Raw genomic sequence first — 26,189 nt, forward strand, 5'->3', positions numbered from 1 at the left:
TACATATAAACAAATTAATTTTCCTGCCCCATTCACTACTTCACCTTCCAATCCCAACATGCCTTTTATCTTGTTCTGATACCTCAATATGTGGCACTGCCTTCTCCCTAATCATTTGTAAGCCAGAACTTCTCTTTCTCACATATCATATCAAAAGAATCAATAAAAATTTCCAAAAAAACTGTCACATATATTTTTCATCATGACTTCTCTCAAAAAACTGTCCCCTTGCTCCAATACCTGCACTATTATAATTTCAGGCACCCAACTCCTCAGTATGTTATTGCACCTCTCTGTCCCTATTTCCACTGAGCCCTCCAGTCTGTCTTGAAAATGATAGTAGAATGATCTGAGATACAAGTCTGCTGGTGTTACCAAAATGCTTAAAAATATGGATATAGCCCCCTACCACTGACTAGAGGGCAAGTTTTTGGGAAGATTGAAGGCAGTTGGAGAAGGGGACAACAGAGGACGAGATGGTTGGATGGCACCTCCAACTCAATGAACGTGAGTTTGAGCAAGCTCCGGGAGACGGTGAAGGACAGGGAAGCCTAGCATGCTGCAATCCATGGGATCACAAAGAGTCGGATGTGACTGAGCAACTGAACAACAACAGAGGGCAAGTTTAGGGATTTTATTATGATACACAGGACCCTGGGCTTCCCAGGTAGTGTTAGTGGTAAAGAACTGGCCTGCCAATGCAGGAGACAGAAGAGATATGGGTTCCATCCCTGAATTGGGATGATCCCCTGGAGGAGGGCATAGCAACCCACTCCACTATCCTTGCCCGTAGAATCCCATGGACTGAGGAGCTGGTGGGCTATTGTCCATAGGATCACAAAGAGTTGGAAACAACTGAAATGACTTAGCATGCATGCATATATATAAGACCCTATATGAATGTCCTAACTAGTCCTCCAGCTTCTTTTATTTTCCGCTCTTCTCACACTAAGTTCTGACCACATGTAGCTACCCAAAGTTCCCTGACTAGACAACTTCCTTCATGACCCCACCCCTGGCACACACAGATTCCTCTGCCTGGAATCCCTAATCCTTCCTTCTCCTAACGAACTCCCATTCTCTCTTAAAACACATAGCAGGTTCCATGATTCACCCATGAAACCCTCCATGACCACTTCCACACTAAGTGAATTTCACCTCTAAGCCATGGACACCTGGACCATCCCCTGAACCTCCCTGCCACAGAATTTTATACACTTGAGATATAAATGCCCACTTATTCTGATCCACAATCTATAAGTTCCTAGACGGCAAAGATCATGTCTTATTTTCTGTATCCAGTAGTTACACAGTACCTCAAAGAACTCAGTCGATAGTCAGTAAATCACAATAGAAGAATAAGCAAGTTCTACCAAAAAATTGATTAAGTTTATGAGATATCATGTTCCTAGTTGAGTGAATTTCTAACAACTGGTACAAGGTAACTCAATGCGAATCTGAACACAATTTTGTTTACAAAAATTAAATATATCCACCCAAGAACTGCTGTAACTCACTAAAAAATTAAAACTCTAAGAATTATACCGTGAATTTTTTTGACACCATGAGCACAAAAAATCGGCTTTTAGATTTATACCAAAGATTAGGAAATTTGAAATAATTATGATCATATAGGCCCTGAGTCAATCACCTGCATCCCATAATCACTGGGCATTTTCTAAGTTCATATCAAATCTTCCCCTCTATCCATGCTGGTAATATTGAGGTTTTCACATGTTTTGCTCATTAAAAAAACAAAAAGCCGGAAAAAACATTAAGAGTCTTTTATTGGCTTTATTACTTTAATATGGAAGCTAATGTACCTTATGCTAGAGCTACAAGGTAATTATATGAAATTTAGTTGAAAACAATCTAATGCTTATAAATGCAAATAAACACCACGAAGAAACTGCTGATTTCCCTAGAGAAACATTAAATTGGATACACTGGGAGCAAATAAAGCTATTTTAATCATTTGTCAGCTTAAGAAAGACCTTATACCATTATGAAACTAACATGATGTGAAAATTTTCAATGAAGTTATGATCCTGCTAAAACGTAAGATGTGTGCAATTTATTTATACCTGCACAATGCAAGTGCACCAATACTGAATTACTAATAAATGAAGACGATAACCTTCCTCCCCCATTTTCAAACAAACAAATGATGACAGTTGATAATAAAAATATAACCATACTATCAAGGAACTTCAAAGAATAATTCCACATAATGTGATTACATACATATTTGTAACATGTATATAATTCAAACACAAATTAATATTCAAACCTGAATATTAATCATAATTTTACTTGGATAACATATGAAATGAGTGAAATACGTAAAATGGCACTCTCCCTAGGAGAAAACACATTAATATACACATATTCTAGACTTAATTTTCCCTTATTTTTTTCATAGCATTTGTTATTTCTGGCATTGTGTTTTTATCATTTCATTGTTAGTTCTCATACTGGAAGGCAAAATTTATGGTTCTTTCACACTTTACTACCACTGCTCAATTTCCAGTACTAAGCTCAGTAGCTGGCACACAATAGACAATAAATAAGTAAAAAAGAAAACTCATAAAACAGTGTTTTTCTACATCTCTCTCACTGATTACATTTTCTTTTCAAATTAAAAATACCCAAAGATACATTTAAGACTAGGAGAACAATGAAAAGTTAACACAGCTTCCAAAATATAAGATAAACCATTTTACTTTTTTTCTGCATGTACAATCTAAATCAATGCCTTTTATAGACAGATTGAAAGAGATAACATATTTTTATATTAAAAATATCCATTCCATTGCTCAGTCATGTCCGACTCTTTGCGACCCCGTGGACTGTAGCCTACCAGGCTTCTCCGTCCATGGGATTCTCCAGGAAAGAATACTGAAATGGGTTACTGTTTCCTTCTCCAGGGGATCTTCCCAACCCAGGGATCGAACCCAGGTCTCCCGCATTGGAGGCAGATGCTTTAACCTCTGAGCCACCAGGGAATTTATCTTTTATAGTTATGCAATTTATCTTTTAGCATACTAAGGCAACATGTAACAGAAGAAATTTTAAGGATTTCTTCTAATCCTTAAAAGTACTAATTTGAAAATAAGCAAAAATAATAAAGATATACTTCATTTACTTTTTAGGCATATGTAAAATACTGCCACAGCATGCTAAATTAAAATGAAGCCTGATTCAAGTTGGTTTTAACCTGCAAACTATTCATAAAAATGTTGTTACGATTAAGTCAAACCAGCACAATTAATGACCACATTTCTTAATATAAACATGTGACCAAAAACATGTTAAAGGGAATAAATACACAGGCACTTTGCATGCAGGCCTACAAAAAGTAAAGTCTTTTACACACTGTCCCACCATTTACCATTTCTAACACACAGTCACCACTACATTCCTCAAGACTTTACTGTAAAGTTATAACCTCTGAAAAGTACAACCTTTAATCATTTTTTAAATATACATTTTACAATATAGATTCTTCTAATATGTCATTTAAAATTTTTTTTGCATGTAAAGGAAGAAGGAATTTGTAAGGGCATGTGATATAATTTAAATGAACTTTATTGTGAGAAGGAATGGCATTTAGGCTGAAGAGGGACTACACTTTTAATTTTTACTGATGTACTTAAAATACAAAGGGCTCTCATTCAGTCCAATGGAGGTACTATTTCAAAACTGTAAGAATGCTACTATGAGTTCTTGGGGTTGAATAAAAACTCTGATACTTACCATACTGTGTAACAAATGCTATACAGCTGTTCACGATAATGGGAACGTCATTTTTGCTGAGCTGCTGGTCTTGTAATGCATTCCCATCTGTACCTGCTGCTTTTTCAATTGCAGTATGCCAGACTGTGAAATCCAACTTGGTATGCCCATGGATGTATAATGTTCTGTAAAGTTTGAAAAGTATTTCAAATGATAATTTTGTTCTTTTTAAAGCCTTTCTTCTACAGAGAATATCCTTAAATCCATATAAATGTGATCTGATCTCATCCATCAGAAGAAAACCCCTCTGTCTACCACCAGCTTCCACTCACTTGCTCCTTCTTTTACTTTGGAGTCACACGTCTCTCTCCATAGAGCCCAGAAAGTTCCCTGAACTTGTGGTCTTAATGTCCTCGCCTCTTTTTCACTCCCTCTTGCATTCTCTTTCTGAATAACTGAACTGAAACCCTTCTGGCCAGCATCACTTGTAACTTCTCATGGATATTTAGGGGTTTATTTTTTAAGATTTAGAACTGTTTGATGACTTTAGGACTGCTCTACCTTTTAAAGGTAACAAAAAAATAAATTAAAAAAGAGAGAAAGAGGGAAAACCACCATTCAATTCAGCTTTGGTAGAAGAATTCTTCCTGGCTTTTCCTATCTTTCTGGTCCCTCAGTTCTTTCCCACACTCACTTTCTCTTTCTAAAAATGAACTTGTAACTTCAGTGCACTCACATGAACTCCAAAGACTGTCCAAGGGACATGTCATTCAGGCCAGACATGTCATTCCCCCATATATATAAGCTAGTAAGTCTCACATCCCTATCTCTGGTTGAGAACTGTCTCACAAATCAGATCTCCACATGACTGAAAAGCAAGAGCATAAAGAAGTTAACAGAATGGAAATCATTCCTGAACTCAAGTTTTAGCTCTGTACTCACTTCCTCTATGACCTTGGACAAGTTATCAACCTTCTTTGGTTGTCAATTGTATCAAAGGCAAAAATGAGGATAATAATAGCACCCACTTCAGCACTCAATAAATGTGGTATGAGTAACTAATAAACCATAATACTAATTAATGTTAATCCCACAATCATCTCAAATCTTTTTTCCTTCTCATGTGGTTGTTGGAGAAGACTCTCTTGAGAGTCCCTTGCACTGCAAGGAGATCCAACCAGTCCATTCTAAAGGAGATCAGTCCTGGGTGTTCACTGGAAAGACTGATGCTAAAGCTGAAGCTCCAATACTTTGGCCACCTCATGAGACGAGTTGACTCACTGGAAAAGACTCTGATGCTGGGAAAGGTTGGGGACGGGAGGAGAAGGGGACGACAGAGAATGAGATGGCTGGATGGCATCACCGACTCTGTGGACGTGAGTTTGAGTGAACTCCGGGAGTTGGTGATGGACAGGGAGACCTGGCGTGCTGTGATTCATGGGGTCGCGGAGAGTCGGACACGACTGAGCGACTGAACTGAACTGAAACTAAAGTTAAGAGCAAATGGCAACCCATTTCAGTATTTTTGCCTAGATAATCCCACGGACAGAGGAGTCTGGCGGGCTGCTGTCCATAGGGTTGCACAGGGCCGGGCACGACTGAAGTGACTTAGCACGCATGCATACCAATGTCCAACTATTTAATTTTGATTTCAGACTATGAAATGGCTACTTTGGATTCAATCTGAAGAGAAAGGAATGAACTGCATGAACAATCCGTTCTTACGGTTTTTCTTTTGAGGGGGCTGAGAGAGGAAATCTTTTATATTCCTGGGAATTCATTGGCCCTAATTTAAGGAGAAAACGACATTCCTTCTTTCTTTCCTTTGGTTTCTTTTCTTGAAATGCTCCTCCATGAAGATAAAGCTACTAGCACCCCACTCTACTCACCTCTAACACCTTCTGCACCTGCCGTAACCTCATCTTCACTGACACTGATGCCCATAATCTTCATCTCTTGCTTCCTGACATCTTTATTTATTGCTTTTATTTTCCACACCCATCACAGCAGCTCAGATCTCAAGGTTTTGTCATTTCCTTTTTGAAGAATTCTGACACCTGCTTTAATACTGACATGTTTTTGCCTTTTCACTGATCTCATGTCATGTTTAACTCAAAAGCATTCTACTGCTGGGTTTATTTGTTTAAATGAAACTATCTAACTTGGGTAATTTCCCTGAGAAATCAAATGCCTACATTATGCAGACTTAATCAAAATTACAGCTTGTTAAATTCAGGAGTTAAAAAATATATATTTTAACTTTTCTTGAGTCTCAGTTGCTTTTTTTATCTGATAATTAAGTTCTGAATAGGTGACAAAATCTTTGAAAAAGTGTGCGTATAAACAAACAACGACCAATATTTGAGCAAGCAGTTAAAGAAACCCCAAAGTCAATGGCCTGCCTACAACAGCAGTATAATTCTGCCATTAACTGTAAATGTTTCAAACTTCAAGTTTTCTTTCTAGTCAGAAGAAATGTTGTGATGACAAGTTTAACTGTCTGCTTGTGAACTAGTGAAGGGTAGAATCAGAAATGACAAGTTAACTCCCAAGTCAACTTGTCAAAGGCTGAATCCCAAAATACATCATCTTGTGCAGTAGATGTCTGACATTTAACAGCATCCGTTCAACAACTTTCCTCTCTGATGCTACCTAAACTCTGCACAATGAATAAAGTATCAAAAGATATTTTCAACACAAATGCTGGCCAACTTTATTATTTCAAATGATACTGAATAATGGTTTATCATTCCTATTTCAAAGAAATAGGAATTTACATCTTCAAAATCTGAAATGTTATTCTGAAGAACTCTAATTATAGAGAAATACATTATACTAACTGTTCATTCCCTAAGCCTAAATTTTAAAGCCATATTTTAAAAAATCCATATATTCTATAATGCATCAAGATAGTTCAATAAGACATAGAAACCAAGTCCCAAAACTAATAAAACAATTTTCTTAAAGTTGCAATGTAATAACCACAAAATATAGATTATCATATTTGAGCCTAGTCTACTGACAAGACCCAGGTAAATGACAGGATCTATAAATTTAGCTGTATAAAAAATGAAATCATCTTTATAAAGAACATTTTAAACACAACTAAAAAGCAAACAACACATTTCAAAAACATAACTAAAAAAGATAACATCTTAGGCATTTATAAAAAATAAAAACACTGAGTCTTGTAGTATATGTTAGCATTTGTTGGCCAAGAAATACTTTATTTTGCTTTCATTTCTGTAAGATATTTTTGCTGGATAGAGTATTTTAAGCTAACAGCTTCTGGTTTGGTTATTTTTTTCCCCCAACACATTAAAGGATTTCACTATATTATCTCCTGGTTTGCACTGTTTCTGCCAATACATTCTCATCTTTGTCCCCTATTTTTAATGTCTCCCACCCCCCCGTGGTACTTTTATTTTTCCTCACACTGGCTTTCAAGAATTTGATTATGATATGTCTTGATGTGGTTTATCTTTATCATGCATGTTATACTGATCTTAATATATGTGTATTTATAGTTTTTATGAAATTCAGAAATCTTCGCCCATATTTCTTCAAATATTTTACATATATATATATATATATATATATTACTCCATCTTTCTCTTCTCTCATTTTACAATTCTAACTATGTTTACATAAGAATGCTTAATATTGTCCCACAGGTCACTGAGGCTCTGCTAATTTTATTCAGTCTTTTCTCTCTGAGCTAAAGTTTTGATAATTTCTATTGTCATGACTTCAAGTTTATTGAAGCTTTTTTTTTATTAACATAGTCTACTCTTGCATTTAGCTGATCTACTGATTGCAGCCATGAAATTAAAAGACGCTTACTCCTTGGAAGGAAAGTTATGACCAACCTAGATAGCTTATTAAAAAGCAGAGACATTACTTTGCCAACAAAGGTCCGTCTAGTCAAGGCTATGGTTTTTCCAGTGGTCATGTATGGATGTGAGAGTTGGACTGTGAAGAAAGCTGATCGCCAAAGAATTGATGCTTTCGAACTGTAGTGCTGGAGAAGACTCTTGAGATTCCCTTGGACTGCAAGGAGATCCAACCAGTCCATTCTAAAGGAGATCAGTCCTGGGTGTTCATTGGAAGGACTGATGCTAAAGCTGAAATTCAAATACTTTGGACACCTCATGTGAAGAGTTGACTCAATGGAAAAGACTCTGATGCTGGGAGGGATTGGGGGTGGCAGAAGGGGACGACAGAGAATGAGACGGCTGAATGGCATCACCAACTCGATGGACATGAGTTTGAGTGAACTCCAGGAGTTGGTGATGGACAGGGAGACCTGGAGTGCTGTGATTCATGGGGTCGCAAAGAGTCAGATACAACTGAACAACTGAACTGAGCTGAGTGAGATATTCTTTTCAGATACTGTATTCTTCAGCTTCAGAAGTTCCATGTGGTTCCTTCTTTAGATCCATTTTTCTATGTTTATGCTTTCCTTTACACCTTTTAATATATGTAGTAATAATTCAAATTTACTGTGTATATTCTTTGCTAATTCCACTATCCTTCTCATTTCTAGGTTTGTTCTTATCATCTAATTTGCAGCTTTTTCATATCACCAGTAATTTTAACTCTATGCTAGACATCTTGAGTGTTAAGTTCAGTGTCAGGGTTGTGCTGTCTTCCTATAAAAGGTATTGATGTTTGTTTTGGCCCCTTTTGCCTATTTGACCCTGGGTAACTAAACTACTTGTAGAGAGGTCTGTTTTTAAGCTTAGCAAGGCGTAAATGGAGCAGCCTTTACCTGAGGGCTGGTTTAGCCTTAATATTCTGGGATTACCTCCTGTAGTCTTTACAAATGCGTGTGTTTAATGAAATCTGTCTAACCTGGCTAGATAAAATTTGAACACACTCAAATAGTGTCTACTACTACTACTACTACTAAGTCACTTCAATCGTGTCCGACTCTGTGTGACCCCATAGACGGCAGCCCATCAGGCTCCCCTGTCCATGGGATTCTCCAGGCAAGAACACTGGAGTGGGTTGCCATTTCCTTCTCCAATGTGTGAAAGTTAAAAGGGAAAGTAAAGTCGCTCAGTCATGTCTGACTCGTAGCGACCCCATGGACTGCAGCCTACCAGGCTCCTCCATCCATGGGATTTTCTAGGCAAGAGTACGTAATTGTTCAACTCATAGTACACCCTGGGAGTACTTTTGCCTGGAGTTTTGACCTACAAATATGCAGATTCATACTGAGCTGAAGATGGAAGGGAACTCCTATGAAGATTTCTGAAGCTCGTGCTCTGTACATTCTTCCCTCTGCTCTGAACACTATCTTGCAAAGTTTAGCTACTATGGATTCTCCAGACTTCAAGCTCTACCTCCAACATAGCAAAACCACCATATTCTGCTTGGATCCCCCCCATTCCCTGTGCCAAGTACTAACAGAAAGCCAAGGTGATCTCAGGCCTTAAAGTCACTTGTTTCCCTTCTCTCCATGATTTCAGTCCTGGGAAGCCTATTGTTCCAAAGTCTGAAAATAGTTCGTTTGGTCCAGGTTCCTAGTAGTTTAAAGTGCGAGGGCCTATTCCATGCCAGATATTTCTTCATGGGCAGAAATGGGAGTCCAGCACATTTTATTAAGTCATCGCATCCATAAATCACCCTCATTTTCGTTTATAGAAAAACAGTATTTCTTTCCTCAGCAGATAAGAAACTGCTGCATAGAGATGAAATTTCAGCCAGAAACAGGCAAACAATTATTAAATCTGTAGATGCAGAGACTGTATCACAAGAATAATGGAGAAAGAAATATTAGCTTAAATAATTTGTTTCTTCTGAAGCCAACAGTTCAGTAAGAAGTGTCAAGGCACACTATTCCCTGAGAAGGCAAGCCTCCAGGTTTTCAATTTCATCTCTACACACCATTAGGCAATTACCTATAGGAATGTGAGAAATAGCCCTGTTTCAAGTCTAAAAAAAAAAAAAAAGGCTTCTGTACCCTCATAAAGAACCTGCAATCCTCTCCAAAATAAGACAAGTTATTACTTACATTTAATTGATAATACTAATATGATATCAATCTATCTCTCCAGACCCACTGCCCCATGCTTCCTCCTCAAGAATTGAAGGTTAAGGCCAACCTGAAGTGAAGTTTTACCCCAACCCATCCTATTTCTCTGAAACTATTGTTTCCACCTCTTGGAATATCTTTGTGTCTCCACCCCTCATTTTTTTCCTACTCTAATCCTACTTAGGATTCCAGAGCCACTTAAATATACTTAAAAAATAAAAATGATTATCTTGATCCCATTATCTAGAAGAGATCTTTTCATCCTGTATTTTTCACCCCATATCGCATTTATATATTCACAGGTTTACATCTAGTATATAGGAAGTGTCCTGAACTGGGGAACAAAACACATTTTTTGAAGGAAATAATAAATACTTCAAAATCCATCTTTTGTTAAATAGTCACACATTTCCTTTATCATAATTCTCTTTAACAAAAAAAAATCATCTTATACTGTAAGTTTGAATAGTTCCTATTTTTGCAAAACCAGTGGTGGTGGTGAGAGAAGAGTCTCTCTCGTTTGCCTTGGCAACATTCAGATTAAACCATCTCTACAAATTAAATGATCAGAAAGTTACAAAAGCAGTCAAACTGATATTGTGGGCAATCGGCTACTGTTTAATTTGCAATTACATGCACAATTTAGAAACCACTTTAAGATAATTCACCCTAGACAGTACTGCTAACATATCAGCTGCTATAAAACACAATTCAAGTACGGGGAAAAAAAAATCACATGTAATAAACTGATATGAAATAAGGATCTTCAACTTAAGAGTGTTCATCTCACAAATTAAGAAAAGTAATCTGTCCCATAATTGCGAAACATATTGATAAAATGTTTATTCCCCAGTGTCAGCTTCTTTATTTCTGAAATTTGCAGTTAAAACTGCTTGGAAGCCATCAAGTGCATCATACTTTACTATAGGCCAATAAATCAACCTTAAAAAAAATTAAAATAAAAATCAAACAACAAAATTAAGGAAAAAAACATACTAAGCTATTCTGTTTCTGATAACACAACTGAGTTATTCATACTGTGCTTATTACAACTAACAGCCTTTCAGTAAAAGCTTAATAATAGGTATCTTGACAAACGAGCATGAAGCTACGGAATGCGAGATAGAGAACACAGTAACTTATTTATCAGCAAGAGATACACAGAGAATGTGGGCCAAGTGCAGAAATCGTTTTCAAATTTTATGAAAAGGATGTTGTAATCCATTGAACACTTTAGTCACAGTGGATATATAACCTACTGTCCAAACAAGTGCCTTCTGACCTCACTGGGGTACAGGACATTCACTGACTAACAATGGATATTCAAAACCATGATTTCTTTTCTTTTTTCCACACACAGAAACCCTAAGACCTGAAAGAAAAGCACAAAATCTAAGTTCCAATAACAGCATCAAACATCACGGTAGAAAGCCTTAAGTGTAATCAAGAAAGCTTTATTTTCCAAAATAATAATTTTTAAAGTATACAAAGAATACACATTAAAGTGACACCATCTGGAGTACCTTCTGCTTAGAGTTTTTCACAGCAAAGATGCTCTGTGTGTGGAAAATATTATTGTAATATTTTTTCTGTCTAAAGACACTCATGCTAGGTATATAGAGGAAATTACCATGAAGATTAAAATATACATCTAAATAGTGACTATATTCAGTGAATGGTTATCAATTCATGAACTTTTCTAGGTCACGGGGTTCAGTCTCTTGCCTTTAAGAAGTATTAATATATTTTAACAGTTTAACCAAAGGCAGACAAAGAAGGAACAAATATGTGAAATTAATTCATTAAGCTTATTTATGATTTGCCGACCTGGTTCAAGCTGTTAAAAGTTAAAACTTATAGCTAGTTGGTTTCTCTTTCAATTATTCTTACTATCTTTATATGCCACCAATGTGAAAAACTAGTTGTTTTATTTCTTAAAGCTACAGTTTTGTCTTTCATTGACAAGTCTAACACAACCTACTGTACTTTATAGTCATTATTTCCCAAGGGACTAACAAATTGAAAGAGAGATGAAAAACAGGACAATGCAATGAAATTCTCTTATTTTGAAATGGTATTAAAACAGCTCTTAAACAATCCCATCTAAAATTAACTGGCCCGGTTTGAGTACTGGGAGAAAAGAATCTATTCCCTCTTTTGGTATGTGATAAAACCACTCAAAGTCTTCCAGGCCAAGAGCTCAGAAGTCACCCTTATTTCCTATTTCATAAAGCAATTGAAAACCAGAAGACTGATCAAAAACCAACAGATTGGACTCTCCCTCAATAGCCTACCACCAGATCTAGAAAGATCTCAATATCCAAAACCACCCATCAGTTCCTCTTTTCTTGCTGTTAGAACTGAGAGACCTGTTGTCCTCTCTCTTGTTCCTTCACTGTCCCCCAACCTTTTTAAAAATATGTATCTCTGCCCCATCAAAATGTTTTGAATGGCACAAGTTCAAGTCATCTAAAACAAAACTGCAGATATATTCACTTCCTGGAACAGATTCCTTTCACCTTATTAATCCTATTAACTTCCAGACATCCCTGACAAACTGTTCTCCCCAGCTGGTTTATCTAATCTTATCCAGGTCCCAACTTTAACCCAGTTTCTGCTTTATCACGTCTGTTCTTCTCAACAGTCACCAGACTGGACTCCCCATCACTGATCCAATGGAGTATCTATTGTCATCACACAGCACCTGGTATTTCTGACTATTCCTTCCTTCTTGCAGCACTCTTTCTGGGCTTAGTGACACATCTTCTTGGTTTCCTGCTTCACTCTCTGAATGAACTACCTTTACACCCTGGGGTAGCTAATACCCCAAAAACTGGCCCCACCTCCAACATGCTGTGTATTCATCAAAATCCCAACACATTACCTCTTCCCTTCTCACTCTATAGACCCTCCCTAAGTGATTTCACCTTGTTCATTCTACATGTTCAGTTCAGTCGCTCAGTCGTGTCCGACTCTTTGCGACCGCATGAATCACAGCACGCCAGGCCTCCCTGTCCATCACCAACTCCCAGAGTTCACTCAAACTTACGACCATTGAGTTGGTAATGCCATCCAGCCATCTCATTCTCTGTCGTCCCCGTCTCCTCCCACCCCCAATCCCTCCCAGCATCAGAGTCTTTTCCAGTGAGTCAACTCGTCGCATGAGGTGGCCAAAGTATTGCAGTTTCAGCTATAGCATCAGTCCTTCCAATGAACACCCAGGATTGCTCTCCTCTAGAATGGACTGGTTGGATCTCCTTGCAGTCATTCTATATGTAGGTAACTCCAATATTGATATCCCCATTAACCAATCATGAGCATCAGATCCATAAACATAACTCCCTCTAAGCAATTTCTCCTTAAGTGCTTATAAGCACCTCAAGTTCAACAAGTCAAAAATCAAACTCATCATCTCCCAAGCTCTCTTCCAAACCTGCTCTTTTTCCATTTGTCTCTATTTATTTACATATGTGTATACATATCCACATATATGTACACACATATGTGTACCTCTGTGAATAAACACATAGTATATAAATGAGACCCTGTTGTTCACCCTACAAGGTGCCCTGGATACCTGCATGGCTTTTTGTTCCATAAAGGCTTATAACCCAGTGCACTCACCATCTTCCAGGTTGATTCTTTATTCCCACTTCTCACCTCTCTTCTTTCTGCTTCATCTTTAATTAGGTGGCCACTGGATGGATATATTTTTTCTAGTAAAATAACTTTTCGAGTTTTCTAATAAACTTTTTACTTTCTAATAAGATGCTGAAATTTAAATTCCAGTGACAAATTATTTATCCAGGCTCCTAATATATTAGCTGACTTAATTTTTGAGAGTGATCTTGGTAAATTAATACTACCACTTGTTTAAAAAAAGAAATGGTTATGTTAAGTTAATAACTGTTCTTATTTTGATTTCAAATTGGATTATCCCCCTCAGCATCATATAGACACTGGAAGGCTGTACAAAAGTGCTTAAAATAGTACCTGGCACAAAGTAATTTTTATACATTGTCATCATTGTATCATTGCTATTATCTGAATATTATTGATTCGGAGAAAACAGGGAAAGCAAGTAAAACCAAAATATAAGCATATGATAAACATAGTTGTTTTCCAATAGTTTCTTTTGTATGGCAGCTATTCAAAGAGTTTCAAGAAAAATAACTTGGCTTTATATTTATCCTGTATTTCTCCTACTCTCATCTTGACACAGTCTCTATTACTGCCTTTCATAAAAATGCTTTCAAGATAACTAGTTGATAACACATGTAGACAAAAACAGTCTTCCCTGGTGGCTCAGCAGGAAAGAATTGCCTGCCAATATAGGAGACACAGGTTTGATTCCTGGCTTGGGAAGATACCCTGGATAAGGAAACAGCAACCCACTCCAGTATTCTTGCTTGGCAACCCTAGGGACAGAGAAGCCTGGCAGGCTATGGTTTGTGGGGATGCAAAGTTCGATACAACCGAGCACACATGCACATAGATAAAAACTTTATTCTCAAAAACTAAATGATGCAGCTTTGACCATTACTTGGAATCCTGCTAGTTTTAAACTATTCCACAATCTTAGAGTACTTTTGAGTTCACCTTCTGATTCCTGTTGCCCAGGGTAAAGTTCAAGATGTCATAAGGTAATGAAACATTTAGGCTTCTGGCTTCCTTATCTTGCATTCAAGAGGGAGTACACTGCATGCGGTTAGCACTAAATAAAAATTCAGATTGAATAACACTAATTCACATTTGGCACATTTTAATTAAAATCTATGTACCACTGGTCAAATCCTTTATAGACTAAAACTGGTAGAAAAATACTTCGGGTACAGTAACATGATTTTTACAAATTACATATATATATATATAATACATAAAATAAATTTCACTAGCAAGTTTCTGTTTGCTAATTTGTTTAAGAACATAAGCTCTGTGAGCTCAAGCAACAAATCTATATCTTTGACCATTTTTTCTTGCCATGTAGGTAACAGGCAGCAGCCATTCCATAAATATTAACAGATGAAGCACAAGCCGGAATCAAGATTGCTGGGAGAAATATCAATAACCTCAGATATGCAGATGACACCACACTTAAGGCAGAAAGTGAAGAACTAAAGGGCCTCTTGATGAAAGTGAAAGAGGAGAGTGAAAAGTTGGCTTAAAACTCAACATTCAAAAAACTAAGATCATGGCATCTGGTCCCATCACTTCATGGCAAATAGATGGGGAAACAGTGGAAACAGTTACAGACTTTATTTTTGGGGGGTTCCAAAGGTTTTTCCAGTAGTCATGCATGGATGTGAAAGTTGGACTGTAAAGAAAGCTGAGCGCCGAAGAATTGATGCTGTTGAACTGTGGTGTCGGAGAAGACTCTTTAGAGTCCCTTGGACTACAAGGAGATCCAACCACTCCAACCTAAAGGAAATCAGTCCTGAATATTCATTGGAAGGACTGATGCTGAAGCTGAAACTCCAGTATTTTGGCCATTTGATGTGAAGAACTGACTCATTTGAAAAGACCCTGATGCTGGGAAAGATTGAAGGCTGGAAGAGAAGCGGATGACAGAGGAAGAGATGGTTGGATGGCATCACTGACTCAATGGACATGAGTTTGAGTAAACTCCAGGAGTTGGTGATGGACAGCGAGGCCTGGTGTGCTGCAGTCCATGGGGTCACAAAGAGTTGGACACGACTGAACGACTGAACTGAACTGAAAAAGTGTATTTGTGCTAGTCTTTTAATGCCATAACACTACCTACTCTCTTTTTATTGTTTCTGAACATGTATGGAACATATTCTGAGAAAACAGTAAAACTATCATCTGGTAGCAAAATTAGAACCTAAAATATTTTTAATCATTCCAGAAATAAGTAAAAATATTTATCATAAAATACTGATTATGTCTGTATGTTAAAAACACATTCTGACACACGTATCTAATCAGCAATACATTTGCTGTCTAAAGCGATTGGCATCTTCCTGTGAAGTTCAAGAAAAGACGGGTTCAGATAATGGCTCAGTCATTATCCTTGTCACTGGTATGGAAATTCACTGGAGGGAAGACTAATTGAGCTTTGCTTTTATATTTATCATTATATATATATATATTTACAAATACATATCTTGCAATCTTGAAAAGGTAAACATTCTAATTATGGGATTTGAAAGCAAATGATAAGATACAAAGAGAAAACAATTTGTTCAGGAGACTATGCCATCCTAATTGTTGTGATCTGACTCTTGCTGTTCCTTCTCAGGCTCTTTTGCTAGATCATTCCTCCTCTAAAACTGAAGACCCTGGGACTACCTCCTTGTCTCTTTTCTACCTACAGTCCTCCTCTAGGTGAATCTGATCTGTTCCTTCGCTAAATAAGTAAGTCAAATTATATGCTGATGACTCTCAAATCTTTATCTCTGGCTGTAACCTCTCCACTTAATTCCAGGCTTGCATATCCACTTTGCCTTCGAATAGATATCTCCGAGTAACCATTTCCAAAACCAAATTCTTGATCTACTGCCCTAAATGTACTAATACCCTATCTCTACTCTCCATGTTATTTTATTTCAGAAAATAGCACCATAATTCAATTAAAGACTCAAGCCAAAAACTCTGGGATCATCTCTGACTGTCACAACCACTGAATTCATCAACAGATTCACTGACCTCTACCCACGCAGTATATCTTACCACTCAACACTATGTCATTAGGAAGTCACCTTTTGCCTGGCCTCTGCAGCATCTTACCTGATGCTCAAACTTTCACTCGTGCCCTCCGAAAGCTATCCATCTAGAATCAGAGTAGTCATTTAAAAACATAAGTCAGATGATTGCATTTACTGGCTCTCAAATCAAGGGGCGTCTCACCATGCTTAGAATAAAATTCAAGTCTTTACATACCATGGCCTGTAAGGCTCTATAGTCTGGCCCAGGGAAATCTCTGTAATCATTTCTTCCCACTCTCATTGATATTTCCCTAGCCACAGGAGCTTTCTTCAGACCTTGAGCATGCCAAACACAACTCACTCTTGGGGTCTTCAAAATATCCTTGCCCTTGTGCCATGTACATTCTATTCAGACTGCAGAATGTTTTTTGTTTAGTTTTCCTCCACTCGATACAGATCTCTGATCAAAGATATCTTCCCTTACCACCCTACTGAAAACAGAATACCACTCTACCAGGTACACTCTCTTTACCTTATTTTTCTTCAAGCACTTAACATTGAGGGACATAATACTATGCACATTTTTTGTCTGCTTATATTGTATATTGTTTCCTCCACAAATGTAGATGCTTGATGAAGGCAAAGACCGTATCTGTTTTATTCACCACTATATCCCAGTACCTATAACAGTACCATAGAGTAGATGCTTAATATTAATTGAAAAACTGAATAAATTCATGAAATCAGGTTTTAGCTATACATAATTCAGGGTATTATTTATACCTATCATATATCTACACTGATAATATATTTACAAATGTCAAAGTACTTCCAAAGGAAGCAAAGGAGTCTAGGTCCGTAGAAAACTACAATAACTGATCCCACTGAGTTTCTCATAATATAAAAATAGGCAAGCTTTACTGGTCTACTCTTTCTACTAAAGAGAATATACACATACACACAAGATTCAGAAAATTTCCAACAGTTTGTAAAATAATGGGTTCTCCTCCAAGAGGATAACCAGAATATCCAACTCCACAGAGTCACTGAGATAAAAGAGCAAAAAGCAAAAATGCACTTACCTCCCTTTTTCTACCAAGAGCAAAACATCCAATTTTTCCCCATTTTGAACCACTGTGCTAATTGCTGGAGGGAAAGAAGAAAAGTATGAACATATTATTTCAAAGCATTATACTAAATACCTTTATCAACTACTTACTCACTCTTTAGAAGTGAGTCATCATAATTTTATGTGAAATCTATCATTTCCATTGCAGCAAAGAACTCTGTGCAGATATAGGGGGGAGGGGAACTTACTTAGTTCTTGTAGTCTTCTTAAGTGCATTCTATCCTCCTGACCTTCTTGCATTTGAAGGCAAAAACACAAATTAGATTTGTCCATTGCAAACCAGCCTTTTCTCCACTGATCCAGGGCGTGGCAGCCTTTGTAGTAGAGTTGACCAATCAAATCATAGTCAGCTTCTGTTAAGTTTTCAGCAACAAAGGGAACAAAATGCTGTTAAAACAAATACAAAAAATAAAGACAGTGAAAACAGGAAATCCCTTATGTAGCTAAAGATATGAGGGAAAGGGGAAAAACTTGTTTTTCTGTATTAAAGATTTGGGAGTAATCCAGATTTCAAAACAATTATTTAAACTTGTTATCAGTCTTACAACTGAAAAGCTATAAATATAATGCAATTTCAAATGGCAGCAGCTTAAACCATTTTTCTTGATATATACAGAATTGAAACAGGAAGACATTCTCTTTGTCAATCTGTGAAATCTTTTAAAATGTCAACCTTCAATGTCTGTCTTCATTTGTATCTTTTACTGAATCTGTTCTTTTCCCATTTGTGTACACTATGAATAAGAAATCTATCTATAAAAAGACATATACAGAAATGACTTTACAATATTGAAACGATCTCCATCATCAAGATATGCCCTAATTTTAAGAATGACTTCTCCAAAATCCTACATTAACTTGTTCTCTGCTTAAGGCTCCAGAAAGGTAACTCTTAACCTTGTTTGACTACAACCTATGAAAACCTAATTAAGTATGAACATGCTTTCTGGAATCTTTTAAAAAAATATTTCATAAACCTCCAAAGGTAAAGAATCTTCTCTGGATTTAGGTAATAAAACAATATTTAAATACCTTGGTCAGACAGAGAGAACAAATAAATGGATACCAAGGGGGAAAGGGGTGGAAGGAGTAATTAGAAGATGGAGATTGACAAATATATACCACTGATACTATATATAAAATAACTGAGAACATATTGTGTGACACAGGGAACTCTACTTAATGCACCATTGTGACCTGAATGGGAATTCCAAAAGGGAGGGGATATATGTATGTGTATGGCTGATTCAATTTGCTGTATAGTAGAAATGAACACAACGCTGTAAAGCAACTATGTGTGTGCATATGTGCTAAGTCACTTTATTCGTGTCTACCTCTGTGAGCTCATGGACTGTAGCCCACCAGGCTCCTCTGTCAATGGGATTCTCCAGGCAAGAATACTGGCGTAGGTCCTATGTGCTCCTCCAGGGGATCTTTCCAACCAGAGATCAAACCCATGTCTCTTATGTACTCTGCATTGGCAGGTGGGTTCTTTACCACTAGCACTACCTGGGAAGCCCAAAGCAACTATACTCTAATAGAAGTTAACCAAAAAATAAATACCTTGGCTATGGCTTCTGTCCATTTTCTTTGCACTTGAGATGTTTCAGCTCCAAATAAAAATGCACGTTCTGAGGGTAAATAAATCTCAAAAGTAAAGATGGGCCTACAGGAATAAGAATAAAAAGGTACTGCTGGTTATGTGTGGCTTTTATGAGAAAAAAACACAAGGATCAAGTCTAAAATTCCTTTTGAAAACTGAATAATAGTGTGAGATCTATCTACCACCTACCTATCATATTTTTCTGTTACTGGTTTGTTCTTTATTCAAATGAATTAAATGGAACACACTGGATCAGACAAAAAGAATATTCTTCTGACTAACCATTCTATGTATGGCATGACTTTGCTAATGCCCTGATGTGGCAGGGGGCTCTCTTCTGTCTCCTCTTCCCTCTGAGATCAATCCTTCTTGATTTATTCTGACCCCCTGTTCAAAGCAAACATCGTCCCAAAAGTTCTCTCAATAGTTCTCTTCTCGTCTTCACAAATTTTGCCTCCATCATCTCATCTTTTGCCAAAATGTCATCTCCTTAGTATAGATAAAAATAGGGTAATATCACATATCTTGACTTTTTCCTTCATTGCTCATCCATAGCTCCAAGTATTTCTTGGAACACACTAAGTATATATGCTCAGTTGAGTTCGGTCGCTCAGTCATTTCCGACTCTTTGTGACCGCATTAACAGCAGCACACCAAGCCTCCCTGTCCATCACCAACTCCCAGAGTTTATCCAAACTCATGTCCATTGAGTCAGTGATGCCATCCAAACATCTCATCCTCTGTCGTCCCCTTTTCATCTGGCCCTCAATCTTTCCCAGCATCAGGGTCCTTTCAAATGAGTCAGCACTTCCCATCAGATGGTCAATGTATTGGAGTTTCAGGTTCAACATCAATCCTTCCAATGAACACCCAGGATTGATTTCCTTTAGGATGGACAGGTTGGATCTCCTTGCAGTCCAAGGGACTCTCAAGAGTCTTCTCCAACACCACTGTTCAAAAGCATCAATTCGTCTACACTCAGCTTTCTTTATAGTCCAAGTCTCACATCCATACATGACCACTAGAAAAACCATAGCCTTGACTAGACGGACCTTTGTTGACAAAGTCAGGTCTCTGATTTTTAATATGCTGTCTAGGTTGGTCATAACGTTCCTTCCAAGGAGTAACCGTCTTTTAATTTCATGGCTGCAGTCACCATCTTCAGTGATTTTGGAGCCCCAGAAAATAAAGTCAGCCACGGTTTCCCCATCGATTTGCAATGAAGTGATGGACCGGAGGCCTTGATCTTTGTTTTCTGAATGTTGAGCTTTAAGCCAACTTTTTCACTCTCCTCTTTCACTTTCATCAAGAGGCTTTTGAGTTCCTCTTCACTTTCTGCCATAAGGGTGATGTCATCTGCATATCTGAGGTTATGGATATTTCTCCCAGCAATCATGATTCCAGCTTGTGCTTCTTCCAGCCCAGTGTTCCTCCTGATGTACTCTGCATTTAAGTTAAATAAGCAGGGTGACAATATACAGCCTTGACGTACTCCTTTTCCTATTTGGAACCAGACTGTTGTTCCATGTCCAGTTCTAACTATTACTTCCTGATCTGCATACAGGTTTCTCGAGAGGCAGGTCAGGTGGTCTGGTATTCCCATCTCTTGAAGAATTTTCCAGTTTATTGTGAGCCACACAGTCAAAGTCTTTGGTATAGTCAATAAAGCAGAAATATTTCTGGAACTCTCTTGCTTTTTCGATGATCCAGTGGATGTTGGCAATTTGATCTATGGTTCCTCTGCCTTTTCTAAATCCAGCTTGAACATCTGGAAGTACATGGTTCACGTATTGCTGAAGCCTGGCTTGGAGAATTTTGAGCATGACTTTACTAGCGTGTGAGATGAGTACAATTGTGCAGTAGTTTGAACATTCTTTGGCATTTCTTTTCTTTGGGATTGGAATGAAAACTGACTTTTTCCAGTCCTGTGGCCACTGCTGAGTTTTCCAAATGTGCTGGCATATTGAGTGCAGCACTTTCACAGCATCATCTTTCAGGATTTGAAATAGCTTAACTGGAGTTCCATCACCTGCACTAGCTTTGTTCATACTGATGCTTCCTAAGGCCCAATTAACTTCACATTCCAGGATGTCTGGCTCTGGGAAAGTGATCACACCATCATGATTATCTAGTTCGTGAAGATTTTTTTTTGTACTGTTCTTCTGTGTATTCTTGCCACCTCTTCTTAATATCTTCTGCTTCTGTTAGGTCCATATCATTTCTGTCCTTTATTGAACCCATCTTTGCATGAAATGTTCCCTTGGTATCTCTAATTTTCTTGACGAGATCTTTAGTCTTTCCCATTCTATTGTTTTCCTCTATTTCTTTGCACTGATTGCTGAGGAAGGCTTTCTTATCTCTCCTTACTATTCTTTTGAACTCCACATTGAAATAGGTATCTCTTTCCTTTTCTCCTTTGCTTTTCACTTCTCTTCTTTTCATGGCTATTTGTAAGGCCTCCTCAGACAGCCATTTTGGTTTTTTGCATTTCTTTTCCACAGGGATGGTCTTGATCCCTGTCTCCTGTACAACGTCATGAACCTCCGTCCATAGTTCATGAGGCCTTCTGTCTATCAGATCTAGTCCCTTAAATCTATCTCTCACTTCCACTGTATAATCATAAGGGATTTGATTTAGGTCATACCTGCATGGTCTAGTGGTTTTCCCCACTTTCTTCAATTTAAGTCTGAATTTGGCAATAAGGAGTTCATGATAGGAGCCACAATCAGTTCCCAGTCTTGTTTTTGCTGACTGCATAGAGCTTCTCCGTCTTTGGCTGCAAAGATTCAATATGATTTCAGTGTTGACCATCTGCTGATGTTCTTGTGTAGTGTCTTCTCTTGTGTTGTTGGAAGAGGGTGTTTGTTATGACCAGTGCATTCTCTTGGCAAAACTCTATTAGCCTTTTCCCCGCTTCATTCTGTTCTCCAAGGCCAAATCTGCCTGTTACTCCAGGTGTTTCTTGACTTCCTACTTTTGCATTCCAGTCCCCTATAATGAAAAGGGCATCTTTTTTGGGTGTTTGTTCTAAAAGGTCTTGTGGGTCTTCATAGAACCATTCAACTTCAGCTTCTTCAGTGTTACTGGTCAGGGCATAGACTTGGATTGCTGCCACTACCTAAAAATGAAAACTCAAAATACCCTAAATTAAACTGATCATCCTTTTTTCTCTTTCTCACCCCACACCTATTGCTATCTCCTTCACATTCCAGTTTATGGGCATCACCATCTGCTTCACCAACAAGAACAAAACCTTGGAATCTTAATTTATCCTTCCCTTTGATGTCAGCATTTCATTCAGTCACACACTGAATGCTACCAGTTCAATCTTAAGAGTCTCTCAACTCACTGTTTTTCTTTTTAATTATTTGCTCCTTTAGCTATACTCTCGGTAATTATATCTTTCTTCCGCCAATCTCTTCTTTAATACTCCAGCCATCAGCTCTCTTCCGAAAATTCAACGTGTATGACTCCTCAGTTGCTGTATTATCGATTTCAAATTCTATAATACGCTATTGAAGGTGATTAAGAATCTGGCTGTAGTAATTATTTTTTAAACACATCTCATTTTAAATGCTTTCATTTGCACATCTACTTGTATCAGTAACATTCTATCAAGAATGTTTTATTTTTGAATATGATTATATGCTGACATAAACTTATAGTAATTATTTGAATTTTTTAAGCAAATTAATACATAGAGTACATTTAACATTCCATCAGTTCAGTTCAGGTCAGCTGCTCAGTTGTGTCTGACTCTTTGAGACCTGATGGATTGCAGCACGCCAGGCCTCCCTGTCCATCACCAACTCCCAGAGTTTACTCAAAGTCATGTTCATGGAGTCGGTGATGCCATCCAACCATCTCATCCTCTGTTGTCCCCTTCTCCTCCCACCTTCAGTCTTTCCCAGCATCTGGGTCTTTTTCTTTTTTATGTTAAGCCACATTAAACTGTTCAATCATTTAGAATAAAAGCACTATTAAGATTAAAATAACAACGCAACACATAACTAGTTTTGTTTACAAAAAGTTAGATTTACTAGAAAACAATACTCATTCAACTATCATGTACTGGTCACTATGTGATAACAGTAAAATGTTTCATTATTTAATATAATTTTATATAAATAACATAGCTTTACAAATCTCTTCCCTTTCTCATATAAATTTTTTATTAAAATACTATGCTCCTTTATCAGTTTTATAACTGATATTTGTACATTTTAATATTTATAGTTTTTCCAAAATTACAAAATGTGATAAGAAACAAAATGTGATAAGATCTTTCATACCAAAGATCTTAGAGGGTCAATATCCAAAAGTCCTCACAGAATCCTGCTAAATTATTTGTGAGTCAAATATGTTAAATAATGTAAAACAATGTCTACTCTTTAAAATTTTTTTGAGACCATAAAAATGTCAAAATAGATCTAAGAAATTTAGTATTTCAATTGCTATTCAATATGCATAATTTATTTTATTGTGAACATTACTACTGCACTTTTTTGTCATCTATTTTAACCATGATACATTTAATGAAAGTCTAAATTTTGTCATTAAATCACTATACTAAACAGTGAGAAAATCATAAAATTTATGGGACTACATGTGCAAGAATGGAATGATGTAAACTTACTTAAAATTTGATGTGAAGATGTCAGCGTTTCATATTACCTAATGAAATATTTTAATTTTCCCACTTTTTAATGAATTCCCTAAGGGACTTTTAGAAGCTGAAAAATGAGTAGGCTTCAAGAAACCACCAAACTCTTCTGTAAGAAGCAACTGAAGAATTGAACTGATGACAAAACACTTATTAGCTGGTATGATACATATCAAAAAATACTTTCAGCTCCTACTCGTTTAGTGATAGACCTACCCAGTATTTAAACAGAAGTCTTCTTTGTGCACAGCCAGGCATATGACTTCATTGATATTAATGGTGCCATTAGGCGTGGTAGACTTATCATTTTCATAGTAACTCAAGAAGCCTCCTTCCAGAATACACCACTTTTTATTTGTCTCTAGAAATTTAAAACAAAACAAATAAAAAATTGAGCTATACCATAAATCAAAATTTAAAACATATGGTCTTAAATAACTGGATTCAAATAAATGGATGAATTAGTTTCCTATTTTGTATAAAGAGCATGATACTGCTGCATGGGATATAAAACTTTCATACTTAATGCTCTCAAAAAATTTACAACCTAGTAGCCAGGGATGTACAAGACAAAAATAACTGACACTGATGATCAGAGAAACAGGCAAATCGATAAAGAGATCACTGCAGAACAATGCTGAAATGGTACAGATTGATGTCTAGGGTAAAAAGTATCACTGTGGCTGATGTTAGGTAGGTGTGCAAAAAACAAATGTCCTTAACATCCTGTTTAGTAGTAGTATAGTAGTTCAGCTGTATCCAACTCTGCGACCCCATGGACTGCAGCCTGCCAGGCGCCTCTATTCATGGGATTTCCCAGGCAAGAATACTGGAGTAAGTAGCCATTCCCTTCTCCAGGGGATCTTCCCTACACAGGGATTGAAACCAGGTCTCCAGCATTGCCGGAGAAGGCGATGGCACCCCACTCCAGTACTCTTGCCTGGAAAATCCCATGGATGGAGGAGCCTGGTAGGCTGCAGTCCATGGGGTCGCGAAGAGTCGGACTAAACTGTATGACTTCACTTTCACTTTTTACTTTCATGTACTGGAGAAGGAAATGGCAACCCACTCCAGTGCTGTTGTTGCCTGGAGAATCCCAGGGACAGTGGAGCCTGGTGGGCTGCCGTCTATGGGGTCACACAGAGTCCGACACGACTGAAGTGACTTAGCAGCAGCAGCAGCTCCAGCATTGCAGGCAGATTCTTTACCAACTGAGCCACCTGGGAAGCCCTAATGCCCTGTTTAGAGGTTTTGAAATTCAACTTTTAAGAGTTCAGCACACTATGGCCTTCAGGTTTTACTGAGAAAGGGCCACACCCATTCATTTGTGGATTGCCTGGGGCTGCTTTCTTGCCACAAGGGCAGAGACCATCTGACCCGCAGAGCTTGAAACATTTACTACTTGGCCCTTTTCAGAAAAGTTTGCTAAGCTTTGGTTTTAGAGTTGATGGTAAGCCACTGAAATGGTTTCATCAGAAGGAAATTGCAGATTTAAATTTTACACACTTGCTTTCTGTGAAACATGGATGTGAGAAGGTGAGGCTGAAGGCAGAAGCCCAGTTGGGGCACTGTCAAAAGTGAAAGATGAAGACCATCCAAGGCAGGGATAGTAAGGATAATGGGTGGGTAGTGAAAAGGTTGGCTTGAAGCTCAACATTCAGAAAACAAAGATCATGGCATCTGGTCCCATCACTTCATGGGAAATAGATGGAAAAACAGTGGAAACAGTGTCAGACTTTGTTTTTTTGGGCTCCAAAATCACTGCAGATGCTGATTGCAGCCATGAAATTAAAAGACGCTTGCTCCTTGGAAGGAAAGTTATGACCAACCTTGATAGTGTATTAAAAAGCAGAGACATTACTTTGCCAACCAAGGTCCGTCTAGTCAAGGCAATGGTTTTTCCTGTGGTCATGTATGGATGTGAGAGTTGGACTGTGAAGAAAGCTGATCGCCGAAGAATCGATGCTTTTGAACTGTGGTGTTGCAAGGAGATCCAACCAGTCCATTCTAAAGGAGATCAATCCTGGATGTTCATTGGAGGGACTGATGCTAAAGCTGAAACTGCAATACTTTGGCCACCTCATGCGATGAGTTGACTCACTGGAAAAGACTCTGATGCTGGGAAAGGTTGGGGGCGGGAGGAGAAGGGGACGACGGAGAATGAGATGGCTGAATGGCATCACCGACTCTGTGGACATGAGTTTGAGTGTACTCCGGGAGTTGGTGATGGACAGGGAGGCCTGGCGTGCTGTGATTCATGGGGTCGCGGAGAGTCGGACACGACTGAGCAACTGAACTGAACTGAACTGAAGGGGAATAGGGATGACAGGAAAGGATGGGGACAATAGAGGCAG

General features: G+C 37.8%; 1 protein-coding gene across 6 annotated transcripts in view; it reads right to left on the reverse strand.

Annotated features, from left to right (window-relative positions):
* Nucleotides 1–26,189, reverse strand: part of ARAP2 (ArfGAP with RhoGAP domain, ankyrin repeat and PH domain 2) — a 355,345-nt gene that overhangs the window by 232,884 nt on the left and 96,272 nt on the right. For all 6 annotated transcript variants that reach the window (XR_008687007.2, XM_055434098.2, XM_055434096.2 and 3 more), the window contains exons 16-20: nt 24,052–24,196; nt 19,133–19,235; nt 17,758–17,956; nt 17,523–17,586; nt 3,757–3,920 (exon numbers count right to left, since the gene is read on the reverse strand). Coding sequence is in view for 5 of the 6 variants with exons in the window: in XM_055434098.2 (XP_055290073.2) it covers nt 3,757–3,920; nt 17,523–17,586; nt 17,758–17,956; nt 19,133–19,235; nt 24,052–24,196 (675 nt within the window). In the remaining variant the exon portion in view is untranslated. The remainder of the gene's footprint in view (nt 1–3,756; nt 3,921–17,522; nt 17,587–17,757; nt 17,957–19,132; nt 19,236–24,051; nt 24,197–26,189) is intronic.

This window comes from Moschus berezovskii, chromosome 5 (genome assembly GCF_049115385.1).
Source record: "Moschus berezovskii isolate FMDL1 chromosome 5, NW_MosBer_1.0, whole genome shotgun sequence".
NCBI lineage: Eukaryota > Metazoa > Chordata > Mammalia > Artiodactyla > Moschidae > Moschus > Moschus berezovskii.